Source organism: Megalops cyprinoides, chromosome 1 (genome assembly GCF_013368585.1).
Source record: "Megalops cyprinoides isolate fMegCyp1 chromosome 1, fMegCyp1.pri, whole genome shotgun sequence".
Taxonomy (NCBI): domain Eukaryota; kingdom Metazoa; phylum Chordata; class Actinopteri; order Elopiformes; family Megalopidae; genus Megalops; species Megalops cyprinoides.
Window position 1 is genome coordinate 23,376,803 of NC_050583.1, and position 19,758 is coordinate 23,396,560.

The 19,758-nt window shown below is 38.5% G+C and overlaps 1 protein-coding gene across 3 annotated transcripts in view; it reads left to right on the forward strand.

The window, feature by feature from the left end:
• The first annotated feature begins 329 nt into the window (after positions 1-329).
• gas7b (growth arrest-specific 7b) overlaps positions 330-19,758 on the forward strand; it is a 71,475-nt gene continuing 52,046 nt past the window's right edge. For 2 of the 3 annotated variants that reach the window (XM_036526214.1, XM_036526222.1), the window contains exon 1: positions 330-732. In XM_036526214.1, coding sequence (XP_036382107.1) covers positions 553-732 — 180 coding nt within the window. In that variant the 5' untranslated portion in view covers positions 330-552. Of the gene's footprint in view, positions 733-11,570; positions 11,650-19,758 lie in introns of those variants that run through there. The other variant, XM_036526230.1, reaches the window with a different exon arrangement.

Here is a 19,758-nt window from a genome sequence, read left to right on the forward strand (position 1 = left end):
ATGTAAAAACAAACAAAAAATAAGATATGAGAATGTTATAGATACTAAACTCGTCGAAATATAAGTTTAAATTGAACACATAGTTAAAACAAAGACGCCCATTATTTAAAAAAAAAAAATAGCACACAGGTGGTATTATGGAGTTTCCTTGATAGGTTTGACTCCCACAAAGTAAAACGTGACGTTACGAAAATAACAATTACATTGGATAAACCACTGCTCAACGTTAATAGTAGCTCTACATCCCTTAAATGATGAGATCACGCTTCCTTCCTTCACCCAAATAGAGGGACAGACGCAGCGCAGCAACGCAGAAGTGAGGACAGCACACTCAGGTTGGCAGCACCGTGGTGTAAAAAGTCTGCGAACTGAGAGATTCTCTTAGTCTCGGGGGCTGATGTCTGTTTAACCAGACTGCCCCTTCGAATTCTAGAATAGCAGGAAATACTTGAATATCTACGGTTAAACATCGACTGATATTCAGGAAAGAAATCGAGGGAGAAGAAGTAGCGAACACAGTTTGGCTCATATGTGCGTGTGCTCGGTTTTGCGATGTCTGGATCTTACTGCAAAAGTTTATACGCCTTCAGTGGAGATCAACACCAACAGGGATTGAGGTTCGAAGCTGGGGAAATAATTAAAGTAATACAAGCATCGGCTGGCGGTTGGTGGGAAGGAGAGAAGGATGGAAAACGAGGATGGTTTCCTGCAAGTTACGTTCAGGTTTTAGAGGTAAGACCACACTTATTTTGTTTTGGATAAACAAATGAATTCATATAGGTGGATATATAAACGGCCGATAAACCGAGTGCAAAAGATGATTCTTATAATCTCCTGCCTTTCTCTAAAAGCATATAAAACCGTGGCACTTAAAACAAAAGTTGCTGTTGTACATGTTGTTGTTGGACATGGTCATTACACCAAGAGTAACCTAGTAACTTAACATCTCTGCTTTTATGGCTTAATTTCGTTAGTGACACTTTATTTCCAAGCTGAAAGCTCAAGGGGCCGAAACAGAGTACAGTGGGAATCGAAGTAGCGAAAGAGTGCTGTTGGAGTTCTTGCCCATGATATTTGCTAAATCGTAATGCTAGCGTTTTTATTCATTACTGTCCACACCCACTATCCAAATCTGAAATATGGCTAGAGGTACGTGAAACCGCCGCATTCAATTTAAAGTCATCTTCATCTGTTTGTCAGAACGGAGAGGTTTTTTCCCCCCGAAACTTAGTGATAGCATAACATCATGCCCGTACACACACGAGCACACGAGTGTGCAGACCCGCGTTCCCCCCGTCTTGTATGAAGTTGATCAGATAAAGAGAACCTTTTCCTCCCAATGAAAGTGAAGACTTCCTCATTCCAAGACGTCATCAGAACGACAAGAGCCCCTATGTCGGCATGTATAGAATTCTGAGAAGCAGCACAGACAATTCAGACGGTGCTGTCTGAAGATACTGGGTTAAAAAAACTGCCGGCATTAAGAAGGTGTACAGTTTTTCTTAGCAAGGTGTCAGAAGTGTCCTCTTCATTTTTAAAGCTTAATTGCGGTTAAGAAGACTGACATCAGACATCTGACAGCAGGTGTCCTCCGATTGTAAACCAGGATACAACTCGCTGGTCTGTCACTGGAACAAAAAGGAGTCCGCAGTCAAAGATGTATGGTTTAACCCGTGTACACTGCCCTTGGTTGGAGCTTGGGTGGCTCCATTGTTTCTTCTGCTTCTGGTTTGCTTCTGCTTTGAAACTGCAGCCTGGTCAGTTTTTCAGGTGTTTTATGGCATAATACTCCTCCTTATTGTGAATAATATTCATATTTGTCTGTGCTCCTCTCATCAACCTCTGAAGAATAATTCTACCATATGCAGCCTTGTCTTACATATACATGATGAAACCTTCCTGCAAGACACCCAGGAGAAATGGTATTAGTATGCATACCACTGTCTAGAGATTCAGCAGTTTATAAACCACTGATGGACCTTAGACTAGGGCTGCATCCGAATACTCATACTTCCATACTATATAGTACGCAAAAAGCAGTAGGCCTACGTCACAATCCGTAGGGTGTCCGAATACTTAGTAGGCATTTAATAGTAGTCAAACAGTACCCGGAAGACCTACTACATCCGTAGTATGCAAACGTACTACACTACGCTATTCCACAAGTCAGCTGGAGCCCGAATAACCGAAGAAGGGGTTGTCAGAGACCCATGGAAAAATACAAGGCACTGCATCTTTTTAAATTCTGTTTAGACCACTAGTTGTTGTAAACAGGTCGTCGCTGCGAAAGTGCATGCTAAACAACTGTGTCATCACAGACGTTAAACAGCGGCCCTTCCTTTCTCTTGATGGCTTGAATCCATACTCTTGCCAGTGGTGTACTGGCCATCGGGCATACCGGGACAAATCTCGGTGGGCCGGTGAACCGTCAAAAAAATCCAATAGGTTTTTACCGGTCCTCTCTGTGTGCCTATCATCTGATGAAATGGTTCAATTGGGAGGACTGAGAAATGAACGTTTATTTCAATAACAAGATACCACAATTTCATGAATGCATTCACTGTTAAGGCATGTTGCACAGCAGTTTTCAATGACACACGTTCGTATGTAATCATTTACTTTGACACTGACAAAATCACGTCACGATTCGTTCAAACGGAGCCTAGCTGCGTAAGCTTACCAACAACGCGCTCATCTAACCTAAGTAAAATATCGCATCTGTTTTTTCGCTAAATAAAACGACAAAAATTTTACCCCCTGTTGGCTCAGACCGGAAGCTCCGCCATCTTTACGTGAAAAAGGCCCAACGTGTCCTCACTACTCGCTCAATAACGCTCAGGTATACGTTCTTAACCGAAGTTAGTGCATACTGAGTATTCGAGGAGAGAGACAAAACGAGGAGAGAGACAATTATATACAACATATAATAAAAAGTAAAAACATAGAGTACATGTAAAAACATACACGCTGTTGTTATGCTTTGCTTTTATTTGATAACATTTTTGTTATGTTTTCTTTTAAAATGATATAATAGAAGATGACCTGTTTTGTCAGCCACTGCTCGTGGCAGAGAAACTTAATGTTCAGATTAAATATGTTGCAGAAATCAAGTCTCGAGTCACTGTCAATCTTTACATCAATGCAAAACTAGGGTATGCAACTTAAGACTTATTGATCAGCATGCAAGGTCATTGATTAATACCATGCTGTACCAAAAAAAAAAGTGTATGACCAACTGAGAAAGTTGGTAGCACCAGTGCTACCAATGGTAAAGTTAGTCTGGAGCCCTGGCATATTATAGTGATCATGTCTGTCAGGTAGGATGATTTCACAGGGAAGTGCAAGGTAGTGGTACATTCAAGTCTGGCCTTTTAGTGATGTTGCCATGTCATGCCCTGTCAGGTCGGTGACCAGGACTCATTTCCTTCTCAAATGTGCTATGCAAATTCTTATCTGATCTGTATACTTTGCTGGGAGATCTGTCTTAAGGTTATCACAACCTTCTGCTCACATATGCACAGGTTTCTTTTCATTAGCCATGTCACTATGACTCTGCTTTGCAGGTCAGGTTGCAAAATGACTTTAAATGTGTTTGTCTTCACAAGCTATTGTCTTTTTGCTTCTCTGTCTTATTAAATAACTGTAATAACCAAGACAACACCCCTAACTGCTTACTTTAGTCATCTGGGCTTTTTTATTTAGCTGGTATGCCTAAGACAAAATTTAATTCTACAATGTCTGAAATGTTCAGTATTGATTCAGGAAGGTATGGTTCAGCGTTTGTGCATGCTGGGATATGTATTTTATGGCTACAGATTGCTTATAGTAGGTACAAAAACATTCACCACTGCCCCATCTTATAGGTCCAGTGGCATTCCTGCTATAGGTCACCCAGCTCATAGGTCCAGTGGCATTCCTGCTATGGTTTGCCACCCTCTGCCTTGACTGGAATCCAGTTTCAGACAAGTTGTGTACTGCTACATTGTGGGGGAGGGACAGACATTCATCAAAAGCTGTTAACTCACACAGGTCCTTGTTTGTGTGTGCATGAATGTCTATAAGATCATTTTCTTCTTAGTTTGTGATGAGTATAGAAGATAACTGTGATACTGTTTATAACTGTGAGTTTAGTGTCACAGTATGGTACATCTGCTGGAAATATTTATTAGGCAGAAATTGTAGGCTGTTGTGTCCACAGTGTGTCCATGGCTGAATTTTAAGAATATGTTGAAGACTTTGGAAATATAATCATTTTTAATATATAAATGAAAATGAAATGATAATTGATACAGCTCAGACAGTATTTAGCCATACATACATGCCTTTATATTTCTACCTGATGCTACTTACGTACTTTACATGTTCATTTGCGTTTGCATGTCCAGTGTAAATACTAACTGATAATGTAATTAGCTGAGAAAATAGCTGATATGGACTCAATAAGAGGTGGGCACTTTGGTGCTGCACAGGAGGTTTTAGGACGTTTGCAGGAAACAGTTATGGAATGTTTGCCAAATAGTTGCTGAAACAGCAATTCATGAATGGAGCCTGCAATTTCTTCTTCCTTTTTCTTGTGAGTCATAAACGACTGCTGCTATGTTACAGAATTTTCAACACTTTTTCGGGGTGATAGTTCCTCTGTTGTCAGTAACAACATCATACTTGCTAAAATAGCAAAACTTACAGAAAATTTGTAGAACGTTTAGTCCGTGCAGTGTGCTCTGTTTGTAACAGTTACTGACTGTATGAAGTAATCCAAAAAACTGGGACAAAATCCTATACTAATGCTGTTTAATCTGCCTATAAGAATCATTTAGCACATGTAATATGATACTCAATTGAGTGCAGCGGTGCACAATAGGTGAACAAATCCATCAAAATTTTAAGTTGTAATGTGAATCTTGTTTTTGGTAATAAGTACAATAACACCTAGCACATAAGTGCGTGGGTGCCAGTTGCCATGGTAGAACAAAGAAAGCTGTTGCTTTCTAACAATCAAAAATTGACCATTCTGGAATTGTAACAGGGGAAGAGCATGAAGAACAAGCATGAAGACTGGCAAAGCACCTATGACAGAGGCCGTGCTTGACAGTGAACTTTATGATCTACCACTGACTGGCCTCAGAATCACTCAAATAATTAATGTTATTTATATTGTTATTTTATTTTTGAAAGAATTTAGTTCAGGACATTGATTGTAGCACTAGTAATTCAAATAGCGACACTCATAATGTCACTCATTTTTTTTTTTTATTTAGTAAAGGGTTTTATAAAATTACTATACACAAAATACATTATTTCTGTTTTTGATAAACTCTAACCCTCACCCTAATAATAGCCCTAAAACATAAATGTCCATTTTATCCATTTATATGTTAAGAATCTGTATATTAAGAATCAGTTGCTTAAATCATCCTGGATGGGTGTGATACTTAGAAACTGTGAAAAGCAATGAATAAGAAGAGCTACTGTAGCTAACATTTTCAGAGTGGAAGTTGCTGACCCTCAAGCTAAGCAGTCTTGTGGTATCCTCAACAAAAAAAATCTGTTCTCTGAGTACAGTTTAGTCTTCATTTTTGTGGTAAACCTCATTCCCAGTGTGATAAATCCATGTCAGTATGTACATTAAAACACAGTCACACAGGGTGCAATTATTTTTTCACAGAAAGGAGTACAAACTGCTATATTGTGAGAGACAGAACATCTACAAAAGTAGATATTTAATGAAATGAATTCTTGATCTGAGAGAAAATGGCAGACTCTTTTATCTGGCAATGTGTAGCTTAGCCTCAATGACATGTTTCTGCACCTAGTGTTTATAAATGGCAAAATGGATATGTGAAAATAACATAAACTGTGCGGTCTTGTGGATGGAAACTTGGTGAAGGAGTTATTCCAATAGAATATGTATAAGGTGTTTTTGCTTAGGTGAAGCTGTGAAGTCTGAGGAGGAACAACTTTGACACCCATAAAGCTTCTCAATGTTTGCATCATTTCTCTCCCTTTATCTAAGTCATGTTATAATCCCCACTGAATATCTCTGTTTATTAATCTGCAAACGTTTCAATGTCTCACAAAGCTGATAGTGCTGTGGAACAAGGCAAACTCGTTAATTTCAAGCATGATTTACTAGTTACCTTGAACAGATGTTTTGAGAATGGCTTTGATCTCATTTCTGGACAAACGGTTTTATGCCAACCTGTGGAAGTAATCTCTTACATGTATTTATCTGTTATGTGACCAAGTGTATATGAACATCTATCACCACAACAAGAAGAGTGTGCAGTTTAGGAGTGACACACTGTAGATGCATTGATTATTGATTAATATGTTTTGTATTGCAAGTCTGCAATCAGAAGAGAATGTCTTGAATGGCTAGATGTGTAATTTCATTAAAAAAGGTTTGTGTTGGTGATTAAAATGGTAAGATTTGGAACAAGAATCGAAGCAAGTAATTACATAATGTAATAATTATGTAGGCAGTATTTATACTTTGGTTTGTTGGAATTTCAGTAGATAGTTATCACCATATCTGTGATTTCTTAATGATGGAATAAAAATGGCCTGAAAGTTTTGAGCAAAAGGGTATGCCAAGGAATGTCACCCAGCTATGCCACTGTAAGCGATTAAAATATGCAGGCTTTTGAAGCCTTTGCCAGCATTTACATTACAATAGTAGTATCTGTGTTGCTGGTACCAACTGCAGATGAAATGACACAATGTTTGAAAACCTAACTATACAATTGTGAGTCCATTCGTATTTCGCAATAGATGGCAGCCATAACAGATAGTACACAGCAACAGTATGAAACTGGCTGGTTTTCAAGAGGAAATTAAGCCACCAAAGATTGTGCTGAAATACAGTACTGTCCGAATGTACAGCATTTAAAACCTGTCCTGTTTAAATGAGAACAAAGACACCCAAAAGGGCACTGATTTCCCAGGTAATGAGTGCAGAGTGCAGAGAGTTCAAAGTGATGCCTGTTAGTGTGCTACCTGTAGCAACTGAGGATTTTTTTCTCACTTAAATAACAGTTTCTCTTTGATGTTACGGTGTAAGTGCTGTTGTAAAGGAACAATGAACCAGTTGGAAATGTGTGATGATCCTATTGATGTATTTACAGTACGTTTAGTAATTTAGCAGTCTTATCCAGAGTGACTTACAAAAGGACATACAAAATGTAAGGCTAAGAATGGAGATGATGTGAAGGCTGTGTCCCAATACGAAGTCACCTGCCTTAGAAGGCAGCATTTGAAGGGAGCATTTTCACTATTTTCACAATTTTGCACACTTGCCCTTTGTAGGCATGTCCCAAACTGAAGTCATCATAAAATACGCCTTTCTAAGGTGCCTTATTTCAGTTAAATTTGAAGGCAGCATCTGATGTAACCTTCGCCAGGTAGGGTATCCCATAAGAATTTGCGATTGCCTCAGGCTTCTCAACTTCCGTTAAATTAATGGCAGCTGAAAACCCCGACAAAGTTGTGGTGGCAGCAAATCATCAATGTTGCAACTGATAGTACAAGTCATTACATAACATACCATAACATATAATTTTAGGATATATAATTTTACTTAGAAAACATAGGAGAATGTAGAAGGAATGATCATACTGTGGGATTAGCTGAACCAAGATTTACTTTGAATAGATGAGTTTTCAGTCTTTGGCCTGAACTGTTGTCTTGATTATTAGCTGAGCACACCACCAACATCCATCTGCACTTGGTCAGCTTGCATCTTGTCATATCACAAAAAATAAGAGAAATTCCAATTAGCCCCTTCCCTCTGCACCTTGCAAGAAAGATCCTTCCCCTGTCCATAGGAGTCCCTGATCAACAAAAATGTAAGTATTGACTGATGAAAAAGGGTAGTGACCAAAGAGGTTAAAGGTACATTGGGCTATAGGTGTGAAATACAGAGGGCACAGGTCTCACGGCGACCAGAAATTTAAACAATACTGCACACAGACATGTGAGGAGTGGATAACCATCATCTCTGTCTGTTTTGAGGCTATATTTAAAGTGGGACTTTGTATTACATTCAGGTTTTTACTGGTGCAACAATGCTGTTAGTCCATTAAGAGCACAATACTCAAATTGTTCAGGTTTGTTCAGTCTTTGTACTGTATAATGGCCAGGTGTTTTGGTGTGAATTTCTACTGAAATATTTTACTAATTACATCGGTCTAGTTTGCTAGTTTACACATAATCACTTGATGGGTCAAGTGTTTGGAAATAAATGGCCTTTTATCATGGAACTTGTTAACTGTAAATACACAGACAATTTGGTCTAAATAAGCCTACCTTGATTCATTTCAAATTACTTGAAAGTGTTAGATTGGTTAGTGTTTTTTTTTTTTTACTAAACCTTTGAAAGTTATTGGTAGAGGGGGCAGCAGATGAAACAAGTTAGTAGGTCAGTCAGGACAGATTCTTTAAAGAAGAGCTTTGTTCAGAATAATTTGATATGCTGGATGTTGTACATATCAGTTTTCTGTCAATGTTGCCCACAAGAATATCTCTGGACTAACTGTCCTCTGATAGGCTTCTCTTTTTACTCTATATTGCATTAGTCAGACTCATGTTTGCTTGCATTTGCTTGCATGTGCTTGCATGTGAAGTACTACTGTGATACACATGAATGATGTGAAGCCATAAAGTTGCAGTTGAGCCTTGTATATGTTACAGGTATACGTTAATCGTAGCCTCTTTTTTTTTTAGTGTTTTTGGATGCATCTGTGTGTTTCTGTATGCAGACACCAGATGAGATCTCTGCCACATGTTTAATTTTTCAGGCAGCTTCTGTGGTTGATTTATGATTTAATATTTTGTTGGTTGCCATGAAACGCTGCATTCATTTCACTTGGTGACTCTCACACGTGTTCTCAATTATACACACTGGGCTGTGTACCCAGCCAAACGTAATCAAGTGTGAAAATATCCATGAATTGTCCTTGATGGCTGGCATAATGTAGTTTACTCTCTGTATGGGTGATATTAATCCCCTGACAAAGTTTATGGCTTGTGCCTTGTTTCCATTAGATGAAATGTAGGTATTATTTAGAGCCACAAACTCCAGAATTAATGTTTTTCATTAACAGTAAGGTCACCTGAGTGTCTAAAAATGGCTGGCAAGTACATACTCCATCTAGCTGAACTATCTCAGGTAAAGGTAGGTGTTTTCTTCTACATGGTCACATCCTGCTCTTTTAATCTTATTTCGTTTTAATGGCATCTACTCTGAAGTCTGTACCTATTTTATATTCTTCTCTTTACTTCTATCAAGCATTTAATCTTCAAGTATGCTACCAATTTCTTGGTAGGATTAATGCCGGGTTCAAACTACACGATTTCAGCCCCATTTGACACGATTTTGTTGTAGCCGACAAATTTCCAGAGTCGGACCCGAATGTGAACATCGGGAACGACGCCGAACGACGAACGGGTCTTGTAATGTGACATAATCGACGAACAGCGATGTGGCATCTGGAACGGCCCACGACGCCCCGACGAAACGTCTAGCATGTCATAATTTTTTGAGAATCTCCCACGACGTGTTCCGAAGTTGACCAATAGGATGACAGAGTGCTCTCCGCAAACATGGAAATTACGAAGTTGACCAATAGGATGATAGAGTGCTCTCTGCAAACATGGAAATTAGGAATAGTAACAGTATATTATTGTTAAACGTTGGTAATATTATTTTAATGGTGGTTACATATAAAGTGTTACAGTAACTGTCAGTTGCATGGAGTTAGAGTAATCAGTATTATTAGTAGCATATTTGTTAAACTTACAACTACATTTACACTAGTTGTAGAATTCGTGTACTAGAGACAACGAGGCACATTCTGTATCTGCGATTTAGGAGCTGATGGCAAATTCTCCGGTGTAACGTTAATGCGTGAACTCGGCAGCAACAACACACATAGCGCTTCTGTAGCCGTGATTGACACTTTTTTGGCCCGCCTCCTCGACGACACGCAAGGACGTGAACGGTGGTTGGTCGGGGTCAAACTTGTAGTGTTGCCAGTCTCCCCACCAAGACCAGGGGAGATTTTATGGCATTATGAATGCCTAGTTTAACGTGGTGACCGCCGTGAAAGACAAAAAAATCGTGTAGTCTAAACCCGGCATAAGGCATATGCATCAAATTTTATGATGTAAGTCAGAGCTTGAAAGCATATTAGGGAATTACGACTAGCTAGCTAGGGTAACATTTAGCTTCAGATCACCTCTTCTGTCTACTTGCAAGCAAACCAACTACTATGTGTTATAGTTATTTATATGTTTCATAATAACAAATAACACATTACAGTTCAGACTTACAGTGCTTGAAAGTTCACTGATAGTGCTTAAAATCTTCCTGACATTTGTGAGAATATGTAGCTAACCATTCACTGAAATGCAAACAAAGCCTGTCGGCTACAGAAAATGTGCAATTACCTAAGGCTGATTCACTTAGATCACAGTAAGTGATTTATATGACGTGTAGAAGCAGAGGAGGAAGTGATGTAGTGATGAGCCCTTTATAGCTCATGCAAATACAAATGCTACTACTGATTATAATAAATGAACAGAAAAAACTGATATAGTAAATAGTATTATAAACAGTAATCTTTACACTCCTCCTATCACATTTTAGGAACCCAGTTAACTGCAATTAGGTCTCTCTGCATCTACTGAAGTGTCCAATGATTCAGCAGTCTTTTGTTTGACACCTTGTATGAGCTGCTGAAAGCACTGACAGAATAACATCGAAACTCCATATGAATGCAGATGCCCTTAAAATGGATTTTTTTTTCTCAGTTGCACAGTGACTTTAAAACTGCACTGAGGAATTTCCAAAGGAATAATGATTTCTGTTGGAAAGGTTGAAGTGTACAGAATAACAAGCGGCTACCTCCAAAGTTCAGAGCAGCTGTTTTTTTGCAGAGTACTGTGTAGTTTTGATACAGTACTTATCCTTTTTTACATGATAGAATAAGCATAAGCTCCTAAGGTATCTGCATGAAGTTCCTCAACATGTATAGTATGTACTTTGCAATGGTGTATACTGTACACTGGTGTGAATGGTCTGATGTGTATAGAGATTTATAGATACATAGGGTCAGTGCAATTAATACAGACTGGAGGGGCTGAAGGCAACACAGAAGAGGCTTTGTTGCCTTGAAGAGCGTCCTTGCAAGCTCACAGTCTTGGCCATTGTTTGCCTCATAATCTATGAGAAACAGCTCTCTTTGCATCTGTGAATCTCGCCAGTGACCTCCACATCTGGGGAAGCAAAAACAGACATTTTCAAAACTTCCAAAGAAAGACAGTGACCCAACAGAACATGTTTTCCTCTGGCTTTTTGAGAAAAAAGAAATGGGAAAAAATAGGCTGGAATTGCAAGACCACTCATGTCATTCTCATTCTTTCCATGGCCTTAGACTTGACCCAGGATTTTTTGGTCCTTTTGGGCAGTAATTAGTTCCCACATATATGACAAATGCTTCCTGCTCGCTGTTTTTCTCACACTCTAAGAAGGCTTGTCACTTTCTGAGTGATTGCAGTGGCTTGGTAAGTCTCTCCTCACCATTCTCACTCTCCCGCTAAAGCAGTCGGCTGATGAGTTCTCCCCTTGGATCTGAACAGTCTCATAGCATGGTAAGGACCTGATATTTATCTGCGCATAAGGTGTTTCCAGTTCTTTTTATCTTATTGCTTTTAACGGGAGGCTAACTTGTGCATGCCAAGTATCTGCTGCCTGTAAATGCATGTAATAGTGAAGGATACGTTATCTTACTGAAGTTTAAGTCAGGGAACTGAGCCATCTGATGGAGGTGAAGCAGAAGAAGCCTCACGATGGGTTCCTGAAATGTCAGGATAGCAGGCATATCTGGATCTGCTCCCTGGACTTGGCTGTGCTCACAGTATGTGAACTGAAAGGTGCTACTGAAAACAATGAAATAATCTGTCACAACAGTAATACTGCATTGACAAATGTCACATTAAGAATGGTTCCTCTTCCATGATAGTAATTGCCATTTACTTATAAATGAGAATGTATCGATAGTTAAAGAGAGAGAAATGAATGCTACTGTTTCTCATTCTCAAGGTTGTTGCTTCATCTGTATAATTATCATAAACTTATGAGCAGAGAACTGAATGTACCACATATCATTGTTCCTACCATGAATATTACAGTATTCCTGTGGATACAATTGAAGGATCCAGCTATACTGAACAGCTGCAGTTTTATTCGGTGACAAAATCTGAAATTTACTGAAGATGTCTTGAAGAAGCGATGACATTGAAAGTAAAGAAATAGAAATAAGTATGTAGTGGAAATTTGGTAACAGATGGAAAAGAAGTCTTGTGACTGAGTTCAGCATCTAATCAGATATGACTAGAAAGAGCAATCTTTAGTGGTGCTGATGTGCCGACTCACAGGAAGGAAAATAAATTGATGACGATGGATTGGCACAAAATATTTCTAACATTTTGTTGCTGTAATGAATTTTATATGACACAATGCATGTTCATCTGTTGTACTTGCAAATATGTTTGTTTTTTATTATTACTTTTATTTTAATTACCTGATTACCAGCACTCTTCAGAGTTTGTTGTCTGACTTTGGTGTTTGGTGTTTTTCCTATGTTAAATTGTGTCAGAAACAGAAGGGTGCACAGAGAATTCAAGCAAATACACAAATTACAGAACATTTAGCATAATACTGAACCAAAAAGCAAAACACTAAAAACACAATACTCTGACTAAGGAATTCGTAATGGGTCACACTGTATTCTTGGTGTCAAAAGGCTCACAGAACAGATTGTGCTTCAGTTCTCTCTTGCTCATGTTTTCTCTTAAATCAGGAATCTCCATTTTGCATTTTCTTTGCATTTATTCAGCTGTGTTCATTTTTTCCTTTAGGTATTGGGATTTTGGGATGAGTGATCCTTTGGAACAACCTAGCTTTTATAGGGTAGTCTCCTTGCTAGAGGTTTACTACCGATTATTTAGCTGGGTGAGGTATTAGCTGCTTAGCATGAATTATCATTTTATGAATTGGTCATGGTTTTTGTCTGCTGAATCAAAATTCTCAACAGGCTCATCTCTAGGAAGATGTGTGTGGTTGTCTTTTTGTGCTGTGGTTTGTGTCTAGTGAGAAGTGCATTCAGATTTAGCTGTCATGTCCTCCTTGATCCACAGCACTGGTGATATGCCTGTGAAAGCACCTCCAAGGTTGTTCAAAGGCTTTTGACTTAAGCATGGCAGTAGGATACATGCTTCCTCTGTTAACTGTCCTCATGCCCAAAAACAATCCTGTCTTGAATATTGTATTAAATGAAGCACAGTTTCTCTAAAAATAGAAACAATATAAACTTCCTTCATACGTGTCAGGATGCATATTTCAAGTTGTTGCTTTGTTCCAGCAGTAGCCCACACAAAATGGATACTTCCTTACATTTCTATTTAAAGCAAAAAATTCAATGTCTTTGAAGTATTTTATTTTAAAGTTCATATATGGCTCCAACAAACTGAATAATACTGACTGAAAAAACTGAATATATTCTATGAAGTACAGTCATTATACATGGAGAATGTAGTCTATCTCTGGAATCATATTTGGAATCATAAAAGTTTTCATTTTTTTAGTACCAGGTTTGTTATTATGTGTAGTTTTCATAATGAAAATGAAAATGAGGAAATGAGGGTATTCCATCAGTTCCCTAAAACTGGGGTACAGAAAGTATGTACCCCAGTGTACAGAAGTCAGCTGAGCAAAGAATGTTTGAATGTCTTTGATCTCTCTAGCTGTGGGGATATATGACATACAACATTGTCCAAATTGAGTGCTGCACTCTGACATGTTTAAGTGCCTGCATCTTGGCTGCAGAGAAATAAGACACATTTACACATTTGCTAAACACAGTCACCCTTTAATTAATGTGTCTTCAGTTAGTGGCAGCACAGACGAACATGGCAGCAATTCAGCTCTTTCACTGTGATTTAAAACAATAAATAAATAAACGTGAGCTTTTCATCTAAAGAACAGACTGTATCATTATGCACAATGGGGTCTCATTATGTTGAAAAAAGGGAACAACTGTCACTTTTCAAGAGTACACAAAGATCCCCCTGTGATTTTGAGACCCATTTTAGACAAAGGATTGCAGAAGCCACCAATAAATTCTGAGCTTGTTTTTCTAGGAGTTGGCTTTGAAACACACTGCCACTTTAAAGAAATACACATACATATGACTAGGGACACAAAACAACACAATTTAACAAAAAAGAAACTTCACAACAAATTGGAATAACAAACCATATTGCCTTTTATGTTCTGACAGCGTGTTGGTGTGGGATGGGGCATAAGTAATGAAATATATTACTGAATAATAGGAAACAGACACTTCCTCAGTGACACCTCTGGTCTGCAGCACAAAATCTGCTGACAGTACGCAATTTGTAAAGTAAACACAGGCACAATATGCCTTTCTTATTAAACCAGTCTGTCCCCGTTAGTGATACAGACAATGTCACGTGTGCGAGTTCTTGGCTTGGGCAGTTTGTCTGATTTTTATAGACACCCACTTGATACCACATTTTACTTCAGCAAGACATGGACGATGGGATGATAGTTTCTTGAGTCTCTATGTCCCTAACAGAGAAAGATTTTGTGTGTATACATATATATATATATATATATATATATATATATATATATATATATATATATATATATATATGTATATATATATGCATATGTGTGTATTCTGAGCCCTTATGTACATAAGGCTACGTATTATGAGCATAAGCATGATTTTTTTTAGAATAAGCACACATATAATTGATTATGGTTAAACATACTTTTTCAACTGCAATTTTTTCAACTGAATTGCATCTTCTCTTAATATGGCTTGGCGATTTTGATTGAATCTGAGCCCATGTGTGGTTTAACAGCAGCCAGATGGCCCTTTCTGTTTTTAGCTTATTACGAAAGGACAATGTGCCTCTGAGACCCAAGCCCCCGGGACCCTCGTTTCTTATACTTCCAGATGCAAGGGAGAAGGGTTACGGGAGGACACTTCCATGGGTCATGTTTGTAATGATTCAGCTAGCTCAGGAGAGAGTGAGTCATTCAGGCATGGTTGAAGGTTTACAGAGGACCATTGGACCAGGATCCTTCAGTAATCCTCCTCTCAAAGCTTTCTGTCTGCATGACTCCCCTCAAAGTATGCAGGAGGGGGCTAATGCTAAGCATTTATTTGCAGTCAATCCAGTTCAGGTGCCAAAGCGTGACATCTCATCAATATATGTCTGTGCCTAATAACCAATAAAATTGCTCTAAAAAACAAATTGGACAGATTTAGGCTTTATTTGAATTTCACTGTTAAATGATACCATACCTAACCAAGTACCATACCCATAGCTTCAGGGACAATTTATTAGTGAGAAAGAAATCCAGCTGGTATAATGGTAAGCCTCTGAATCAGTCCCTGGTGTATGTTTTGTAACGATCAGTACTAGATTTGATTTGGGATAGACACAGACTGCATAGTTTGCTTACTTAAGATTTTAAGTGGTTTAATGAAGTCCTGAGAGATAGTGTCCTGGCAAATGATAATTGGAATGGATGATAAGTTATGTCAGGAAAAAAATGGTAGATGTAGGCTAAAGAGGAGCTATACAAGTGAGTACAGTGGTTTGCAACCACAATGGTTTCTATATGAATTTTAGCAGCAAGAAGAAGTCGTCATCACAGGGAATTGACAAAGGAGATGCAGGCTACAAATGAGAAAGAGAGATGATCGAAACAGCTGAACTCTGAAATATTTCCCATAAGCATCACACTAGACTGCAATGTAGAGGTTTTAGAACATTTTTGAGTTGTGATACAGCAGGATTATCTTGGGGCCTTAATATGATTATTATTATAAAAAAATGTAGTCATTAAAATAGGTATACATTTCTACAGACAGCTGGTGTTATTGATGTGTTTATACTTTTCATTTTTTCTCTTAAAAATACCTCCAAACATGTCCTCTGAATTGGGGGCTTGTACAATGCAGCATGTTATGGTACCTATTGCCCTCAGAAGGAAACATGGACTCCTTAAGAGCAGCATCAGGATAAGGAAGTACCTTGGTTTTATAATTTGAAACACAATGAGAAGCAGGTGCTTTTGGATTCCCTCAGGTACAATATATGGATTGTGGTAGTATAAGTATCTATTTAACCAAGCATCTAAGTTAATCTTTTCACTGTTTTCATAAAAAGAATGACTGTAATGAAAGCCTCTTCCTCCAGTGATGTATACAGAGCATGTTCAGAAGAGAAGCAGAAAATTGATAGCTTTAATTAGTAGCACAGATATAGAAAATGAGAAGAATAATCACGTGAAACACAATAATCTAATCACAATGTAAACATACACAATATACAGTCATTCACACACACACACACACACACACAAACATTTTAATTAAAAAAAAGAATAAGTTGAATAAATCAGAACAGGGCAATGTTCCTTGTCCCCCTTTTCCCTGACTCACATGCTAGTGTGACTCACACGCTGACACCATGCAAATGACGTCCTTGCTGTTCCTGTATGTATGACCAAATTTTTCCTACACATTCGCAATCATAGGGGAAATAAACAGGACTGAAAAATCTAGAGCTGACCCACAAGCATCAGTCATACTTTATACTTTTCATAAGTTTGCCCATTATGTTTAAATGCCATGAGGTTTCACACGGCCATTTAGAATTTACACATCTACACATCACTGTGTATCTAGAAAGTCTACACACATTTTCAGAGTTTCTTGTTTTTAATGCCTTGAAGCATGAAATGAAAACACATTAAACCATCTTTTTCTACTTTCATTTACACATGGTACCCCGTAACATCAAAGTAAAAATAAAAGGTAACACATTTCTGAATATTAATTTAAAATAGAAAAACTAAAACATCTTGGTTGCGTATGTTTATACACCCTTTATAATGGGACTTGCAATTGTGCCCAGGTCTAACCATTTACCATCCAAATCATGCCCAAAACTAATTGACATCATCTGTGACCAATGGAAGTGATTCTGGTTAGTTCATGATAAAATCAGCTGCTCTTGTAGGTTTTCCCAGCACTTTTCTTTGTGTCTTAGTGCATTCCAGTGTAAGGAAACAACTATGGGCAACAAGGAACTACCAGAACATCTCTGGGATCAAACTGTTGAAAGATACAGATCAGGAGAGGGTTATAAAAAGATATCAAAGACCTTTACTGGAACACAGTAAAAACCGTAATCAAGAAATGGATTAATTATGGCATCACCAGGACCTTACCTAAATCAGCCCATCCCTCCAAGATGGATGACCATGCAAGAAGGAAACTCATCAGGGAGGCCACTGAGAGGCCAACAGCAATATTAAAAGAGCTGCAGGATTTTATGGCAAGGACTGGCCACCATATGCACATAGCAACAATTTAATGTGTTCTCCACAATTCTGAGCTGTGGGGTAGGGTGGCAAAATGGAAGCCAGAAAGAACACTCTGGATCTCCTGTTGCCATGTGGGAACAGTTTCGTGGTTTGACAAGATGAAGGTGGAGATTTTTAGCCTTAATTCCAAATAATATGTTTGGTGCACAGTCAACACAGCCTATCAGCCTAAGAACACAGTCCCTACCATCGAGCATCATGGTGGCAGCATCATGCTATAGGACTCTTTGCTTTCAGTTCTGGTGGGGATTGAGGGTAAAATGCATAGTGCAAAATACCAAAAGATTTTCGAGAAAAACCTGTTACCCTCTGCAGAAAAGCTGAAGATGGGGAGCAAATTCACCTTTCAGCACGACCATGACCCAAAGCACACAGCCAAATCCACAGTGGAATAGCTGAAAGGAAGGTGAATGTCCTAAAATAGTCCAATGAGAGTTCTGACCTCAACCTCATTTGAAATCTATGAACTTACCTGAAGTGTGGTTATAAGCAGTCCCCTCACAATTTAAGTAAACTCAAACTCTACTACAAGGAGGAAATGGGAGAAAATTGCAAAATCTAGATGTGAGACGTTGGTAGAGACTTGTCCAAACAGACTCAGTACAGTTGTCAAGGCAAAACATGCTTCCACCAAGTTTAATTTAAGGGTGTACAGACTTCTGCAACCAACACATTCATTTTTAATACTTTTCTGAAAAACTGAGGCATTTGACTTTCTCTTAGATTACTCTTAGGTTACAATGTGTAAATAAAACACTTGTCTTGATTTTAGCCTTTAAGACACCAAACACAATTAGGGTTTATGTGCTAATATTGATAATATTCACAACAGGGGCACTCTCTGCTCCCTTTGCACTTGAGCTACTCAGTCTGCCAAGTAATATAGATGTGCATGGAAAAATATGACACCTCTTCCACTAGAGCATTTTGGTCTTAACAGAACTGTAATCTGCTATTTCAGGCATCAGAATTGTACTTTCCCATTGATCACCAAAATCCAACCTCTCTTGATGTGGATTCCAGTAAAAAATGTTCAAGGTGTTAAAGCTGCACTGATCTGGCATCAAACCAGTTGACCCCAGGCAGCTTGTCTGTGTACATAGTGTGGAATTCATATATAGCATTGTGGGATGGTGAACCACATAGTGACTTACACTTGCATTTTATGTTATGGTGATCACTGCATAGGGTTTACAAAATCTGATGCTGTGTAGAGATTATATGATCTTCCAGTGTCTATGTGAATTTTCTCTGGGTACTCTGTGGCAGTTCATAGACAAGCTGTCTCAGGTAATTGCCATCTCTAAATTGTCTGTCTGTGTGTGTACATGTATGTGTGTGTGTGTGTGTGTGTGTGTGTGTGTGTGTTGTGTTTGTTTGTGCCATGAATCACACTGGCATCCCATCCAGAGAGTGGTCTTGCTTTGTAGTTGGGTTACTGAAAATGGATGGATGAGCTCACAGCAAGATCTGCAAGATGTGTAGATAAAAAGCATCAGAAGTGACTAGTTAATAACTACTTGATCCGTTTGCAAAAACTTCCTGCCCTGTCTTGTCTGCTTGGCTTTATGACAGTGTTTGCCCTGTTCTGGTCTGAGTGAGAGAGCCATGTGTGTCTCCAGTAGCCCCTAGTGCCAACCAGGATCCTTTGTTAATAGTGGTACTGCAGGGGGCATATGCATTATGAGCAGTCATTAGCCAGGCCTTCTGTATGCCTGTCACCATTTAATGAACTGTGTGATGTGATGGAATGGCCCCCTGGCTACATTTGGATTCCTCTGTGTTGTTTAAACCTTTCTCAACTTTCCCTGTTCTGCCTGAAGTGCTTGTGGGATATATAAATGCTGACCTTAAGGAGGTACAGTACCCATTAATTTATGTGCAGTGGACGAATGGTAGCCATTTAGTCAGATGGGATTGGCCGAAATGATCTCCTGTCAGCACTTCTCTGAGGCTTGACAATGAACAGATAAGATAATATGAGCACTGCTTAACAATTGTAGCCAGTCAACTATGCTCAGCTGTCTATTAAGTTCCATCAGCCTGACTTTATAGTCCAGCAATGTTCTTTAGCAGTGTTGTACTTATTGATTCTTATAACCCTTTTTCTTCCCATTAAGATCCACATTTAAAATTAAAAGATGTGATTGTTGGATCAGACCTTTCTTTCAGAATTTAAATTTAACATTTGTTGTCATATACTTTTCTCTCTACTTTATTGCGATAGAATGCTGTCTTTGGGGAAGTTGGTGTTGTGTGATTTTGTG